This window comes from Anopheles merus, chromosome 3L (assembly GCF_017562075.2).
Source record: "Anopheles merus strain MAF chromosome 3L, AmerM5.1, whole genome shotgun sequence".
In the NCBI taxonomy this organism is placed as follows: Eukaryota; Metazoa; Arthropoda; class Insecta; order Diptera; family Culicidae; genus Anopheles; species Anopheles merus.
In genome coordinates this window covers 34,532,539-34,548,736 of record NC_054085.1, presented here as the reverse complement: position 1 = coordinate 34,548,736, position 16,198 = coordinate 34,532,539, and the positions used below count along the sequence as shown (strand labels likewise).

The following is a 16,198-nucleotide window of genomic DNA, read 5'->3' as shown; positions in this document are numbered from 1 at the left end:
ATCACAATTAGAACTCACTCACTCACAAGGTGCAGTTAGAACCAAAAAAATAATTTTAATCATTCTTAAAAGAAAACTACTCTACTTACCTCGTTTAACTTTCAACAGGCAATTTCGTTCCTTCGATTAAATATGGTTCACCATCATATCTTCAACATCTGTAGTATTGTGTTTTGCGCGAGCTGCTGTTTTTATTCAGTTTTAGTTTCGATTGTTATTATACCCTGTAAAGAGCCCGCTTTTGCTATATTTATGTGTCTAGGGTAGTTATTACTTGATCCTGTGCTGTTTTTTTTTATTTCATTCGCTAACCTACGACTGTTCAGACTCGGGCAAGGAATCCTATAAGAGAATATTCCTGAACAACAGCTATAGGACATCTATCATAATAAATGTTGTTCTTTGAATGTATGTGTGTGTTTTACCTTCGTTTTTGTTATACTTCATTAAATTAACCATTTTGCACAATTAAAATCTGAGGTTTTATCAAGATTTTACGTACATACCCCACAAATCATATGTCTTTTAGTGACGTTTAATGTTTTTTTTCCACTAAACTAGCTTTAAATATCGACAAATTAGAAGAGAACCAACAAATGCACAATGATGTTTGAGGAGTGCTATAGATTTGTAGCGAAAAAAATCGTACAACGTATTTAAAAAAAAGCATACAACCAAACAATAAGCGATTGGCTGATTCTGTAATCTTATTTACAACTTCATATACTCTACCATTTCCCTTACACACACTACGACTGTCTTGTACATGACTCTGTGCATCGTCTGTTCATTTCACCAACATCTCTTAAAATAGCAAAGGTACGAACGTGTTTGATCGACACACTGGACTCGGTATGGAACTACCATTTCTACGACCCTGCTAGGCGTATCATCCCATTTCCTACCAACTGGAGAAGTATCTAAAGGCAACGATTTCGATCAATGGCATCGTTGGGTGTCAGGGTGTTTTGGGGATGCAATATCAAAATGCTACGTGATTGCAATCAGCCATACCAAAAATAAACCGCAAAAGCGCATTCCAGCCGCGGGGAGAGAATGAGGCAGAGAGTCAGAGATCCTTCGGTGTTTAATGGTCTACTTTTTCTCCGCTGGGTTTGGGTTTGGTTTCCCCACAAACTTTGCATCTAGCTGACCCGGTACCTAGAAAACACAATTTTGAAATCCCATCCCACACCCAGTTAGACGGTTTGTTTGTTTGTTAGCTTGAATGGATTTGCAATGTTTTTGTATGCGTGAAATGATGTATTGTAACGAGAATGTACAAAGGAAGAGCATTCTAAAAGCGATAGTAAAAGAAAGGATAACCCAATTACTGCCATTTTATTGTCCTCTCCATCCTAAACAACAAATTATGAATGAGGTACCCTTCATGTGGAACAAAAAACAATTTAAAAATGATAGCAGACCCACAAACATAAGACCAGAATATCCTTTACAAATGAAATGATTGATAATGTGATACAACAAATAAAGCAAATGGTAAGTGATGTCCAAGTAAGACAGAAGAGCCTGGTGAAACATCACATGATTTAAAATATATAAAAAAAGACTCAACCAGCAATGTCCACTAATCCGGAAAAGAAACATTTTAGCCACCACAATAAGCAAAGAGAACAACGAACATTGTTTAAAAACTAAATAAAAAAAAACCCTCTACACATATTACTCAGAACTTTTGGGACAGTTTTAGCAAACATGAACTGCCCCCGTGTAATAATGCCCTACTAGAAGCGACGATTTACGAGTTGTTGGGAAAGAAACGACATTCTCCATTGGAGCCGTTCAGAATGATCTGCTTTCCGTTCGGAGGGCTACCGCCCGCGGTGCTGTCGAAGGAATCGTCCAGATCCAGCTCACTCTGGAAGAGAAAGGTTTGGGATAGTGGACAGTGGTGCAAGGAGAAGGAGAAGGAGGAGGAGGAGAGTTCATAGAACGGGAAGGGTATGTATGATTGGAACGTGACCGCCCACATGTGCGTTTGTCCCATGAGAGTGTAAAGTAATCAGTATTGGAGAAAGAAAGAAAGATATAAGGTTGATGTTTAAATTTTGAGCTGCTTTCAAACAACAGCAGTAATCAATTTTCACTACAGCTGTTAGTACAAACCGAATCAGTTTCAAATCGACAGCAGTACAGCGTTGTTAGTTGAGGAAGCTAGCGGAGTAGCGTGAAGGGTACGATTGTTATACATGGGATCGGCGCATTAGGCAAGAAAGGAGAGGACAGAAAAAGGAGGATAGGAAGAGCGAGTATGGGAAAATCTTACGGCGATAGGTTTTGTAGCCGTTTTACAGGCACAGCAAACGACACTTTCAGCACGTCTGCTTTAACCACCCTCTGCAGTAAGTCGATATTACTAACCTTTTCTCGACACAATAGATACTCCGATTGAGCGAAACTAATTTTAGTGCCACCCTACTTACCCTATTTACCCCACAAAAACCGGATTAGCACAACACTTACAACACACCCACACCCAAACCTCTACCTTGAATTAATAGCAACCGTAACCAAACAGTTCAATCATAATCGCGAAACAAGCATACAAAAACGACAACAAAGCAACGGACGATGGTCAGTAATAGCATTTTGGTTAGGGACAGAATGGATTAAATCTTTGCAAAAACGAGTCGTTAGGCGCACGAGCAACGCAAACACTCACCTCTGGTTTGGCACGATGCGTATCGACGGCATGAATTGGGAGCATAATGTGTTCCACCTTGCAACCGTACGCGACCGGCGTCAGCTTGATGATCGTGTGGAGAGGCACTTTCAAGTACGGAAGTTCATCTGGAAAGGCCCACACAAACGCCCATTATTTCTTGCCACACAGGATATCCTCCATCGTGTTACTTACCGGCAGATTTGTCCAAAAAGTATGCCAGCACGCAGCGCAGCACGGCCTGGTGTGACACGACCAGCACGTTCCCTTGCCGCTCCAGCTCCATCATGACCGGTTCCAGCCGCACCACCAGATCTTCGTAGCTCTCGCCGCGCGGATAGCGATAGGCGAACTTGTTCTGATCGCGTGCCTTAAACTCTTCCGGGAAACGCAGCTGAATGTCTTCGTATGTCATTTCCTCGCAAATGCCCTACGATACAAAGTGAAAGTATGATGAAAACGCCGATCCGGAAGCGTTAAGGTGAGAAAATGCTTACCGCATCGATTTCGTTCAGCGCCTTCCAGCGTTCCTGCGGTGCGTTCACATCGGCGACGGTTTGTATTGTCCTTTTGAGCCAGGACGTCCACACGCGCAGTCCTTCGATCTGCTGCTCGTCGATGTACTTGGCAAGTGCCTGCGCGTAGCGGCGGCCCCGTTCGCTCAGATTGGAATCGCCACCGATCAGTCCCTGTAGGTTGTGTTCGCTTTCTCCGTGCTGGGCAGAGGCAAAGGTTACGTGATGGGTTTTGCGTGTTCTATTTTTTTTTTTCGTATTTTACTTACTCTGGTGAGATAGATCGTTCTGGGGGTAATGTGAATGTTCATCAGATAGTACACGATGCGCGACTGTATGTGTCCTTCGTGCTTGTGCACCACCACCTTTTCGCCCGTGTTGTAGATCTTCATGTAGGACAGATCCTTCTCCAGTTCCTCGCTCAGCGGCTCGTACCGTTCCTGGTAGTGCTCGATGCGCAGCCGAAAGTCCGACAACGCTTCATCCATGTTCATGTTCCGATAGTCGGGGCTACTTACTTTTACTTCCTATGGGGAGTGAAAGAGTGCGATTTGCCACGCGAGCACCGAAAAGAAAACAACAAAAAAACACAACTGTTTGTTAGTTACTTTCCTTTTTTTGGGGGTTTGTTGTTGGAAGTATGTTGTCAGGATGAGGCACATTGTTTTTTTTATCAATGAGAAAACAATTCAACGGTTAACAAATCAATCAAACTACATAAAATAGGTTCGAGAACAACAAACGCATCCATTTTTAAAGAATTTTAAGTTAAAACGAGGAGAGAGTTAGCGCATTAATAATGGACTAGGACCATCGCCTTTCATCAACGTATGCCTTGACAAATGTCATTTTTGCAAATGTCATTGGTCTACACCTTTTATTTCGTATTTTTGTATTAATGCAACCAAAATTATGGATCCATCCATCAATCAACACCCTTCGGACCCGTTAGAAGAAGGAACAAATCTTGTGAAAACCATCATAACGATAGCCCTGGTGGCATCGAACTGTAGCAACATACCGAGCGGCAAGGTGGAAATCGCTCGATCATACCTGGAACGGCTTCACGCCGCAGCGATAAACAAGGGCGAAACGGTGCCCAATGTGGAAAGGATGCTGCTGTACCTAAATTCACACATGGAGCAGCTACCGGCGGTACGAGCACATGGGCAAACCACGAACAACACAGAAAACACACAAAATCTACACCAGTCGTAAAACGGTTAGTGACTTCATTTATGGAAAATGTATGTGTATGCGGACACTAGCCGTTGTGTTAATCATCTTTAACACACACACACACACACACACACACACACACACACACACACACACACTGCACAACAATAGTCACCTCGTTCGGAATTAATGGCGGATGATGCTCCAAGCCACTGATCTTGACCTGGCATGATGAATGGGAGGAAAACCGGACGTCAAACGTAAGCGTATTCGTATTCGATTCGTAAAGGAAATACATATTCTATTGTTTGATTGATGTTCGTTACAATTAATCAAATAATCGCTAATTCAAAGCTAACTTTTTCGTTTTCTGTTTTTTTAAACAGCAAAAAGGTCAAATGTGAAATGGGCCAAAGCGTTGGAAGAGAAACTATGTACCGCCACACGATGCTCCAACCACGTTATGCTTACCATAATGTTCTGTTCGATAATGCTGGGATCGTCACAGACCGACTCGACGAAAAAGAGCTTGTAGCCCATCTTTTTTACCACAATTTCGCGTATCATCTGACGCCGGTCGCGGGTAGAATTTGTAGCATCAAACACCTACAATAAACGAAAGATTGAAATATTAATATTCTCTCAAAATTATAGCTGTGGGAATAAAATCGAAAGCGTACAGTGGAATTTATGAAGCTGAGTAATTTGTGTTCATTTCGTGTAGCAAACAGGGAGCAAACGTCTCCCATTCGCGATGGTTCTAGGTGTACGTTACACAGCTGTTCATAAACAACCCTACAATCTACCAAACAAACAAACAAACATGATCCAGCCGAAGTTTGCTTGTAAACCTTTGCACCATTGGCCTGTCCCTTCCCCTCATGTTTCCATACTTCCTGACGACGTACGTTTAATTTGTACACCGTCGCATCGCATCATTCCGGATGCATTCAAACTGCAGCGGCCAGTCAATTTCTTATCGATTCTTTCTGTTTCCATTACAACCACAACAGCTTCAGCACGCGCCCAAGCTGTGGCCTCGTTTGGAACGATTTATAACTAACAAAGCGCGGAGGTATAAGATTAAGGCAATCCAGTAATCGCACAATGAGTTGTGTTTATCGATACACGGCATCAAAAAGTATCCTAATCATGTTGTAAATAGAATTAATTGATAAGCTTTCCTCCTTCCTACCATTCTCTTGCACGCTCAAATCAACCTTTAACCTTCCCACCGATAGACTTACCGCCACTTCGCCACCATTTTCCAACCAGTTGCAAACGTCCTCCAGCGCCAGCTCGGCACAGTGCTGCCGGATCGCCATCGCTTCCTCATTGTCCGGGCGGAAAAACTCATGGCTGCGGTAGGCGTCGGTCGCATGGCGCCGGTACTCGCCCAGATTGAACACCTTCGTGTTGATGCCGATCCAGTTTAGGTAGCGGGACAGCTTTTTCGAGATGTACGTTTTGCCGCGGGCCGGCAGCCCGACCATCGCAATCACGTGCGGGCTGTTCACATAGTTGGCACGCTCGCCTGGGAAGAAAAGAAGCAAATCATAAAACATAAATAAACGAACATTTGGATAATCGGTTGTGGTTTTCCAAGGCTATTTTTCGCACCATTGCCAAACGTTTCCTTGTTGAGAAATTTCCATCCGAGCGAGATCATATTGTCGCTGGATTCTTTTTCGCCAGTTGCCATGTCTACTTCCCGCAGCACTACTTTCACCGAATTGCAAAAAGGGCTTGAACGTTGATGGACTACAATTGGGATTTGTTACGATGTACTTCCAGCTACACTATTCACAGCCGAATGCACATACTCCACGGCCCGATCGCTAAACCAGCACTGTGCGCGCTTCCCGTAGGGCCGTCCTACTGCAATCTTACTCCGTCGCCGAATGAGGCGAAGGGACAGGCAATGCAACGAAGCGACGAAGCAAACCGACCACGGCCTAGAAATTAGATAACGATGCAATCTGTACCGATGCTTCCCGTTCCCTCATATGCGTCCCACTCCACCTCCACCAAGCACCTCCTGTGAAGCGTTCAATGGTTGGTGGTTTTTGCTACTGGTTAAACTAAAAACTCTGGCCGAGAGTAAAATCGTGTTTTTTGTCACGTTAAAACAAATGGCGAGATGTGAAAGATGGGGAAAGTTGCACAATGTTTGATTGTTCTTTTTTATTACTGTTGCACAAATCCGATGCTGTGTTGTTGTTGTTGCGCAGCTGAACGCCGGGAGCTGTCAAATTCGCCCGTACAACATTTTGACGTTCACTGCATCACTGCATCTCGCTCATTTTCTGTACCCTTCCTTTACTTGCCTACAGGTCTCGTTTTCAAGTGAGCTTTTGTGAGCGTGAAAAAAACGTAAATAAACTTGGTGGTTACTAAAATACTAAATTTTATGTAGGCAATTTTGTTCAATTATTTGCATAGCATTTGCAAATTGATGGGTAAGGGCCGTAGAAAAGTTGCTCAACGCGTAGGACCTCAATTCAAAGAGGCACGCGCAAAAATCAGTGCGAGGAAAATACCTGGATGAAACCAGATACCACATCCGGCGGCTGGTAAGTTTGTTACAAGATGCTTGATCTTAAGGATAACATGCAAAAACATTCCGGAAACTTTGTTGTCTATTAAAATATTACATATTAATTTCATCAAATACATGGAGTTGAGAATGATTATCATGCATGAAACATGTTCAATTTTAGCTCAGCCGGATCAGCTGATGCATTTGAAGCACTCGCCAACACTCATGAGAATCGGTTTTCACCTAGCGGGCAATTATTCCTTCATGTGATGTTAGCGCCACCTGTTGGACGTATGGCTTTAAGTTAGCAAAGAAACCAACCTTTCGTGTTCAGAATATAAAGTATACTCTCTGAGTATTTCACAAGGCGCAAAGTATACTTTATAAAGTTAAACTGTATTACACGTAGCTCATCCAGTGTAAGCCACAAATAACCAATAGATAAATAAATGGTAAATATGGTCATTAGTTCCTTTCCTTATGGAAGTTCATCAGCAACAAAACACAGTGATTTGTGTAATTCCATTTGCATACGAATGACTTACAATTCAACCATAGGGTAGGATCCTTACGTACCACCCTTCCTTTTTCCTATTTCCTATTGCACTCATCGGTGTCTAACCAGAGTGTTCGTAGAAAATTGCAACAAAATCGCTACTTTCCACAAGCGTGAACACGTGCCTGGCCGCCAGTTGTTGGCGCGGCTACTTGTTTGGCATCAATTTGCAATTCTGATCCGCACACCAGGCACACACTGTAACACTTCATTCATGCAACACGCTGTCTCCTGATTTACAACAAATCGCGGCGCTAATGCGTGTCAACCATCAAGCATTTTGTTATCGCCTTATCGAGAAGTGAGTTCAAAGAATTTGGCCACCATTAATTTTTTGGCCAAATTTTTTAGGTCTGAGCGAGGGTACGGTACTATACTTCCACAAAAAAGGTTTAAATGTAACAAAAAAAACCCTTCTCATCCTGCACTCCTCCTACCGCCACCATGGGAGCGTTAACCACTAAAATTTAGCTGACGAACAGCGCACGATCGACAGTGATGACAAATTGAGCAGGAAACGTTAAATATGGTAACAACCCGAAGAAGCACGCCGAAGAAGCGCCAGCCAACGGCGTAAACCGCCAGAGACATGTGTCAAGCAATAACGATGGGAAGGCACGGGTTTGAAAATGCGCAAGCAAAACCGCAAAGCCGCGTACGTTCGCGCGCGCGGTTGTGTGTGTTTGATGACGCTAAAACCGGATTCATCGTCGTCTTGCCAATTCGTCACCCGTTACACACTGGGAGGGTGGTATTGGCGCTCGGTTGTTGTCTTTTTCGGGGGTTGTTTCTCCACCCCTATTCCAAGCAACGCAAGGAAGACGCACAGGTGTAGAGCGCCAAAAAACACACCCATGGCATGTTGTCACGTGATCGAAGCGTGTTTATTTTCAGAACGCATCAGAACCGGTTGACGGAAGAATAACCCGCAGGAAGTTCATATTAGATAAGTGAGGAAGATCGCTCTTCAAAGCAATTTTTGTTTTGTTTCTTTGCATATCACGCTAAGAAGATTAACCACATCAAATCAATACCACAGTGTTGGGTTTCGCCTAGCAAATCAATATTACGCACCAACACCCGCAGCAGAATCACCTGTTTGAGCGACAAGCACGCAACGGCTTTTTTCTCTACTAAAACGTGGCCCCAAACACACGTGCCGCCCTAGGCGATAGTCTAACACATGGCCAGAGTCCCGCTCTGCCACGATCCGGATTTAATTAGAGCGCTTTGCACGAATTTTCGGACCATAATTGCATTCGAAATTGGTCCATTTTCACACGACGAAGGATTAAGTTCGTGGTCACGATTTGTTTGACCACAGCTCAGAACCGGAACAGCAATTGACGTGCTCTTGTGAATAGAGTTGTGTATTGAGTGGTAAATAAAAGCAATTGATTCGTTGTGAGACAGTAAAAGGAAGGTTTTCTGTACACAGAAGTAATTAAAATTATTCTAAACGTGTCCTAAGGTGGTCAAATCAATAAATTAACACCAATAATACCCTGTTGATTTTTGAAATTAGATTTTTGTGATTTTTTTTAACCACCGACATATTTTTATTGATTTTGCAACAAATCAATCAATCAAACATAACACCTTCAACTAGAGCTAGAAGCGTTCCCAACGGTTAAAAAGACCCTATAAGGTGTACAAGAGTGTGCAAGTGTGATTGCGCGTTTGTTTATCATTATTCCCTAGAACTGGCGGTGATGGTGGTGGGTCCGAGTCGGGTGAGTAAACAAACAGCTCATATTTCGCCGCAGCTGCATATTAGCGTTGCGTTGCAGTTTCATTTTCTACTTGGCGCTAATCATCCCGTTGCAGTAGCGCTTTATGACTCATTTTTGCTATGGGTAATAGCACTGTTTCTAACTGTGTTTCTAATGTGAAATGAAATCTGACAGCAGAGCTTCAGGAGTGATCATGCAACCAGAGTAAGAATCATCCAATTTGTCTTTCGTTTGACCGCCAGAATACATTCACCAATAGGAAGATGTCACTCGCAATGTCACGGTCGAATGGTTAGCAAAGTGTACAGCGACCACTGCAAAGAAAGGAACCGAGCGGCACCCGTGATAGACCAAACAGATAATGCATTATTACTATATACATGTATAGCACCGGCCAAGTGCGCCGGCCTCAGCAACAGCCGGCCCCTAAAGACGCAACCAGGCTATCGTAAATCACTTTCGCTTGATAATGGCCCCTAAGGTTCACCGTAACGTACGCTCGCCACTGATAAGCGGTCCAAACCACAAAACTAAACAAACCCGCCAACACTCTGGCTCTGTCCGCGCATTCTGGACCGCGCGCGCATGGTAGGCACATCATCCGAGAGGCGAGATTTCGCTGCGACGTAATCGATTACGAAGATGTCTTAATAGAATTGCCTGGCAAATCCGAGCGAGCGCAGATACACACACACGCGTCACTGGAACGCGACCTTGTGGTCATCGTAAGATCACTGGGAGCGGATGATCGGTGACGGTTCGTTGTTTGTCCGTGCTAAAAATTCGTACTGATTAAAGTCGGATTTGCGTCATGCTGTTGGCCTCGTTGCCGTTATCGGCGGGAAAGTGTATTTCTTTGCGGACAGTAAGTAAACAATATTCTGCTAGTGATGTACCATTTGGAAAATATCTAAATAAATCGAATCCGACGTTTGCATTTACCAATGAGAATCCATGATCTTGTTGGATTTTACTGGAATTCCTAGACATTCGATTAGTACATCATAGGAAACACCACAACACCAAACAATTACACTGCAAAGCGAACCGGCACCACCACCAAGTCGTAAAAAAGGTCAGAAACACAACAAACCCCTCCATCAAACATTCGAAGCTATTTAGAGCTACCGCTTGGAGCACGGTAGATTAGCATCGCTGCGGGTAATAATAGCTAGGAACCAAGTGTCTCCACCAGGCAAGTTCAACGACTACAAAGCTACTCTTGGCGGGTGCACGATAAGACCTGACCCTGATAAGCCTAAACGGAGGTGCGTGTTTCCCAGGGCGCCAAATTGGCCACCACTACGATCTTCCGGCATCTCTTTAGTAGGCTCTAGGTATATTTTTTCAACAAGCATAAAAGGAAGACCTTTACGGACATCCTATTTTCCAGTCTAATACGGAAATACAATTATCCGTTTTGCAGGCATGAACTGTTTTGCGCTATCTCGGCAAGACGTGCTGAAGAAATCCCCCTTGCGGTGGACGCAAATCGGTATCTTATCGATAGATAGGTCGTGTATCACACGACAGGTTCATGCATGCAGGGCAAGCTGATGAAGCATGAGTTATGATTATTGAATGATTTTGGAGTGCTAAAGAAAATTAAATTTTTTGTTCCAATATTTTTCTGCTTTGTAGCCTTCATAGTGGAGTGTTCTTACCCCATAGTTTGTGAAGACTTAATTTCCAACAATCCTCTCTACTGGAGACAGTTCACAAACATTGGAAACAGCTCCATCAATCATCCATCAATCCGGCTGTAAATTAGGTGTCAAAATGTCGTCGAATAACTTAATTGCAGGGCAGAAGAGAGTATCAAAAAAGAGGATAATAACACAAACTCTGCCTGTCAGAAAGCCCATTACATCAATCAACAAAACGGTATCACGTTCTGAGCGATGATGATGCACGTGCATCGCCGAAGGACACAAAATGTGTTGAACGTGCCTTGAAAAGTGTCACTGTGTGGTTTTCGTATAAATTAATTATTTTCACCACCAAGCCAGACAGATCTGTACGTCTGTGGATTCGCTGTTGGCATACAAAACCCACACACCGGCCGGCTTATTGACGCGCGATCGTAATCATCTAATGACTTTTCGTGCCGTCACTTTGTCCCGATGAGCCATTTCCCACGCGGAGTGAGCAGCATTTCTACAGCTTCGATCATTCTCTCCCCCCAGGAAACCTAGCGCAGGTTCATTCGGAAGGCTTTTCCACACCCGAGAACCCCCCCCCCCCCACACACACACAGTTATATAGTATAAACTAAAATAAACGCTTCACTAAACTGCAACCACAACAGCGCAAGCGACAGAACAGGAAGGGAAGTAAGTTGCAGTGCAGGCGGGAAAATGAGCAAAAAAGAGCACGTGCCATCGCTTGCGAAGATGCAACTACCCTAACGGCGTCCAACGTCGTTGAAGCGAAAAAGGGGGATGAAGAAGCGTACTCTCGCCGAGCGTGCCACACCCATTCGTGACGGATGGACGCGAGGATGGGTGGAAAATTGGTGTTGCGGGAAACCCCCAAGGACATTGTAGTACATTGTCCAACCAGAAGCTAAGCTCTTCCTGTTGGTTGATGTGTGTGTGTGTCTGTGTGAGTCAGGTGCATCTGCTCGTGCCGAGGAGCAACTGGTGCCATTCTTTTCCTTTCCGTACGGTTTCCCAAGTTCAAGGGCGTCTTCCCCCGCGGGGGTATGTTTATGGGAATGAGGCTCATTATTCAACTCTACGCTTGAGGAGGGAAGGTTCTGTGGCATTGTGTTGCATTTTACGCTTTCGTTAAGAGAAACGAGTGTTCCCTTTCTGGCGTTACGCGCGCTTCAGAGAGGCCAAAGTGGGAAACAGGAAATTGTATTACAATTCCAGCAGTACATTATATGTCTTTAGGATGTGTAAGGCATCCATTCTTCATTCATACTAACAACACTTTCTGATCGAACAGCGGACTCCATAAAACAATTGACCAAAAAGCAATGTTCCATGCGTGAGTCTCTTCGTCTAGTAATTCGACCTCCAAAAAAAGATGTTCCCGGTAGCCCAGATCACAAACAGACCATCATCATAGACCGCATAGTTGATCCCGGATAACCTCCCTTAATTAGAGCACCAAAAAGAACGGACGTTTTTGATTGATGGTAAGCACGCGATACAAATTGAAACCGAAGTCACGAGATGGTCAACAGATTCTTTTAGAGCTCGAACTCACAAACCTTAAAGCTAATCCCTAGCAGTTCAACGGCCTCCATGTGGTTGCCCGACAGCAACAAAACCCCTGACCCTGGCCTTCCCAACGGTCAGTTACATCGTTTTTCAAACGCATAAACAGTATGAAATCCGGTTCATCCCTTTGGTGGGACGCGATTCGTTCGGAATTAAAAATATATCTTCTTCCTATCAAGGGGAGGCCTGTTTTCGTCTCTCAGCTGATCCGATGCCGACAGGAGTGTGGGGCGTTTAGAGCAACACAAACCACCCTACATTTCTCTGGTGGGCCCTGACAATATTTGTGGCACGATGTGGAAAGGGAAAATCAATCAACAAAAGGAAGCCCCATATGGTATGGTGCGTGGAAAAATGAACTTGCTTCGTCCAACAAGTGTCACGCGAGTGGTTCGGATAGTTTTCCACAGCAGTGCGAATAAAGCAGGCTTTGACAAACACAAGTGGAGCAGCCGATTACGTCTTCCAAGTTACCGGTCTAGTGGCGACGGAATGTGTTATTTAAAAGGTTGTAATGTGACAAGCAAGAAAAAAATACGAATCTAACCACCTCAAACTACAACAACTGTAAGTGCACGAGGGTAGCGTATGATCGGACGGGAGCAAAAGACCACCCAAAAAAATGGCAAAACACCGCCCAAAAACGTGCTTTGCTTCCTTGGCACTGATGTTCCTGGCCACTGCGGGGGAACAGGAATGCATATTTGAAACCAACAAAAAAAAGAAAAAGCAAAAGTAGAAGAAGGGTCACAAAATTTGTAAAACAACCAGGAATACTGCGCCCCGCGAATACACAGCGCGGAGTTCTATTTTTAATGTAGCGCCCGTACCAAAATTTTCACCACCGAGCGTCTCCATCGCCCATCCGTAGTAGGACGAAAATGTTTGAAGTATGTGTATGTGTGTGTGAATTTTCCTTCTGCTTCTTCTAGCCACTCGACTTTTGGGTGTGCAAACCCGCGTCAATGGTTATGTCGCTTCCAACTGTTTCCTATACCCCCCTTTTTGCCAGTTTCCTTGCTACTCTTCGGTTCCTCTTTTTCCCCTTCCGTCAATCCGCGTCCCCGGATATATGCTTTACTACATACCGTCCCTCCCGAGATCATCACTATCATCGCCGGTGTCACTCGGTTGTGCCTTCTACGTCACTTTCATGGTCACGGCGCAACACACGCACTGTATGCGTCGGAGGGGACGGACAGACGGACGGGAGGAGCATAATCGTATGGCGTGATATTCTTCTCAGCCGGTCCCTTCCGACTCACTCTCTGTCTCTCTCCTGCTCCTTCTCTTCCCAGATTCGCTCGCGTGCGCATTTCAATCTCGCACTCCAATTTACGCTCGTTGCCATAGTTTCCACAATGCCTACCACCCGCCCTTTTCGTGGTAGGAGAAACGGGGTAGAAAAATGCCTCCCTTGTTTCGCTTCTATTTCGCTTGCATACCGGCGGAAATGTTGAACACGTTTGGCACGGGAATTGCTTTGTTGTTTGTGGTTGTTGTTGTTGTTGTTGATTTTGCTGCTTGGAAAAAAAAAACACAAAGCCCGACACTTACCCCGTATCGGGAACGGTTTCGTCTGGATGGTTTCGGTCGTCGGGGGCAGCATCTTCCGCGTGCCCTCGGACATGACGCTGGGGCAGAGCTGAATTTCGCTGAGCGCCTCGCCGTACTGCTTGCCGCCGCTCTGGCTCGATGTGCGCACTCGCAGCGAACGGGACGCGATGGCCGCGGCCACGGCGGACGCGGTCGGGGCAGTCGCCGGTAGGGACGGGCCGGTCGCCGGATTGCTGCTGCCGGTGGCACCACTACCACCGGCACCACCACCACCAGCACTCACTATTACGTCCATCGTGGGCACGGGAGCAGGTGTTTTTGGGACGATTAATCACTGATAAAATCCAAAAGGGCGCGCGCCGGACGCGTCCGGAGTAATACCGACACAGCACAACAATAATTTCACTAACACACACACACACACGCGGGAACGCTGCGCGCACTGAACTGACAGAAGAATGTCGAGGCGCGGGAAGAACGACCACTCGCTATCGCTGCTATCCGTCAAATGAATGCTTGTCGCAACGTTTGAAGTACAGCTGCCATCGCCCAACTAACAAAATCGACATGCTTTTTCATTCTACCCAATACATCAGTAAACCTGAGAGACCGAGAAAGCCTGTCGATTTTGTCGCTTGGGCGTGCGCATCCACTACCTCCAAACCCCCCCCTCAAACTAGCTGTGGTACTCCGTGATATGTACTGTTGTCTCTTTCATTCTGCCCGCTTGCTATCGGTCGCTGAAACGGAGAATGAGAGAGTGAGAGAATTGCATCCGGCGAGCGGTCGCTCCATGCTCACGCTTTTCAACCGGCCAATGCGAGACAGAGAGTGAGCAAACGAGCAAGCGAGAGAGAGAGATGGCACAACGCCGGGAGAGCGCGCCCCGAAACGACCTTGGTGCGCGTTGACAACGCACGTTTTGTTTACATTTTCTTCCGTTTCGTATATGGCGCGGCTTTTTTTGGTTGGAAATTTTATTCCTTTCACCTTTCTTCCTAGGCCGGCATCCTGCTGGGTGCCGAATTGGGTCCCATTGGTGCGAGTGGAAAATTTTCCAAACACAAGTGTACCTGCCTGACTTTGGCTACCTTCTCGCGAATAGGAAAAGCTTTTTTGAATGGTTAATTATGTAGTGGAAAGTTTCCGAACCAAAACCTCTAGCAGGTAGTTGACGATGAAGGCATCTTAAGAAGGAGCTGTGTTCCTTTTTTTGGTTGTATGGAATTTTCCACTCTATTGTTCCCGTTTTGCTTTGTGGTACCTTCATTCGTTAAATGTGTGCTTCATCAAATGATGCTGCACTTAGCTCCATGGCATGCCATGTGCCTTACATAGAACTTATAACTTATGGATACAAACATGGTAACATTAGTTGGGTTGGCAAGTAGCTTTTGCACTTATATTGTTAAGTAGGCAAAGTGTATTTACTGTAAATAATGATAAAAATCAGAAATCCGTACAAATTGCTGTCATTCGATGCCAACGAAGAGGAAACCCTGCAAGTGCAACGTTGGAAGTTTGAAGTTGTTGGCGAACAATATGGCCAAACATCGCCCAACACCAACATTGTATTTAGCGAACAGCTCTCTGTGCTGCTCGTTCCTCAAATTCAAGCCTTTTATCTAAATACATTTAAATAAAAAGGTCAGACACTTCAATTTTGCTTTTTTTTTGGTGAGAGTTTATTTGAACCGTGTTTTAGAAGCCCGGTTTGCCAGTGTTTTTAGTCGATAATTTATATGCTTACACAGGTCATTTGCTGACGCCCCTGAGAGCGCAGCCCAATCCTAAAGTTACGGTACCGTATGTTACTCGCTAATCTTGTCTTAATTTAAGTGGTTGTTTGCTTTCTTACACAATCGCTATACGCACGCCCCGAAGCAGATTATGCTTCCCTCCTCTACCTAGTACTGATTCCTCTGCAATCTGTTCAGAAATGTGTATCTATTTTTGTTGCGCACAGTAAAATGATCCCTTCCTTAAATCCAAAATTTGTCCAATCGGGGTGCCACCCAATTATCGCAAGTGCATTTCTGGATGGGACGGCGCTCTATATCGTGCGTCCTAAAGTGGGGGGTGAAAATGTGCCTCATACTATTACTTCTTCCCGCCAATGAATTCGTTATTCGTTTGTATGTGTGTGTTCCGTGGTGGTTCGTTATTCTAAATATTATAAAAAAGAGAATTAAATTGTATGCGAAGA

At 44.8% G+C, this 16,198-nt stretch overlaps 2 protein-coding genes across 11 annotated transcripts in view; both read right to left on the bottom strand.

The window, feature by feature from the left end:
• LOC121598850 (6-phosphofructo-2-kinase/fructose-2,6-bisphosphatase) overlaps window positions 1–14,519 on the bottom strand; it is a 34,680-nt gene extending 20,161 nt beyond the window's left edge. For 3 of the 10 annotated variants that reach the window (XM_041926187.1, XM_041926188.1, XM_041926189.1), the window contains exons 1-8: window positions 13,993–14,519; window positions 5,625–5,911; window positions 4,849–4,983; window positions 3,468–3,725; window positions 3,181–3,399; window positions 2,879–3,113; window positions 2,684–2,811; window positions 90–1,879 (exon numbers count right to left, since the gene is read on the bottom strand). In XM_041926187.1, the coding sequence (XP_041782121.1) occupies window positions 1,760–1,879; window positions 2,684–2,811; window positions 2,879–3,113; window positions 3,181–3,399; window positions 3,468–3,725; window positions 4,849–4,983; window positions 5,625–5,911; window positions 13,993–14,287 (1,677 nt within the window). In that variant the 5' untranslated portion in view covers window positions 14,288–14,519 and the 3' untranslated portion in view covers window positions 90–1,759. Of the gene's footprint in view, window positions 1–89; window positions 1,880–2,683; window positions 2,812–2,878; window positions 3,114–3,180; window positions 3,400–3,467; window positions 3,726–4,848; window positions 4,984–5,624; window positions 5,912–5,997; window positions 6,610–13,992 lie in introns of those variants that run through there. The other 7 variants (XM_041926193.1, XM_041926191.1, XM_041926184.1 and 4 more) reach the window with 5 other exon arrangements.
• Window positions 14,520–15,922: 1,403 nt separating this feature from the next.
• LOC121598851 (chromodomain-helicase-DNA-binding protein Mi-2 homolog) overlaps window positions 15,923–16,198 on the bottom strand; it is an 8,563-nt gene continuing 8,287 nt past the window's right edge. The window contains exon 3 of the mRNA XM_041926195.1: window positions 15,923–16,198. This exon is cut by the window's right edge and continues 436 nt beyond it. The gene's annotated coding sequence lies outside the window, so the exon portion shown is untranslated.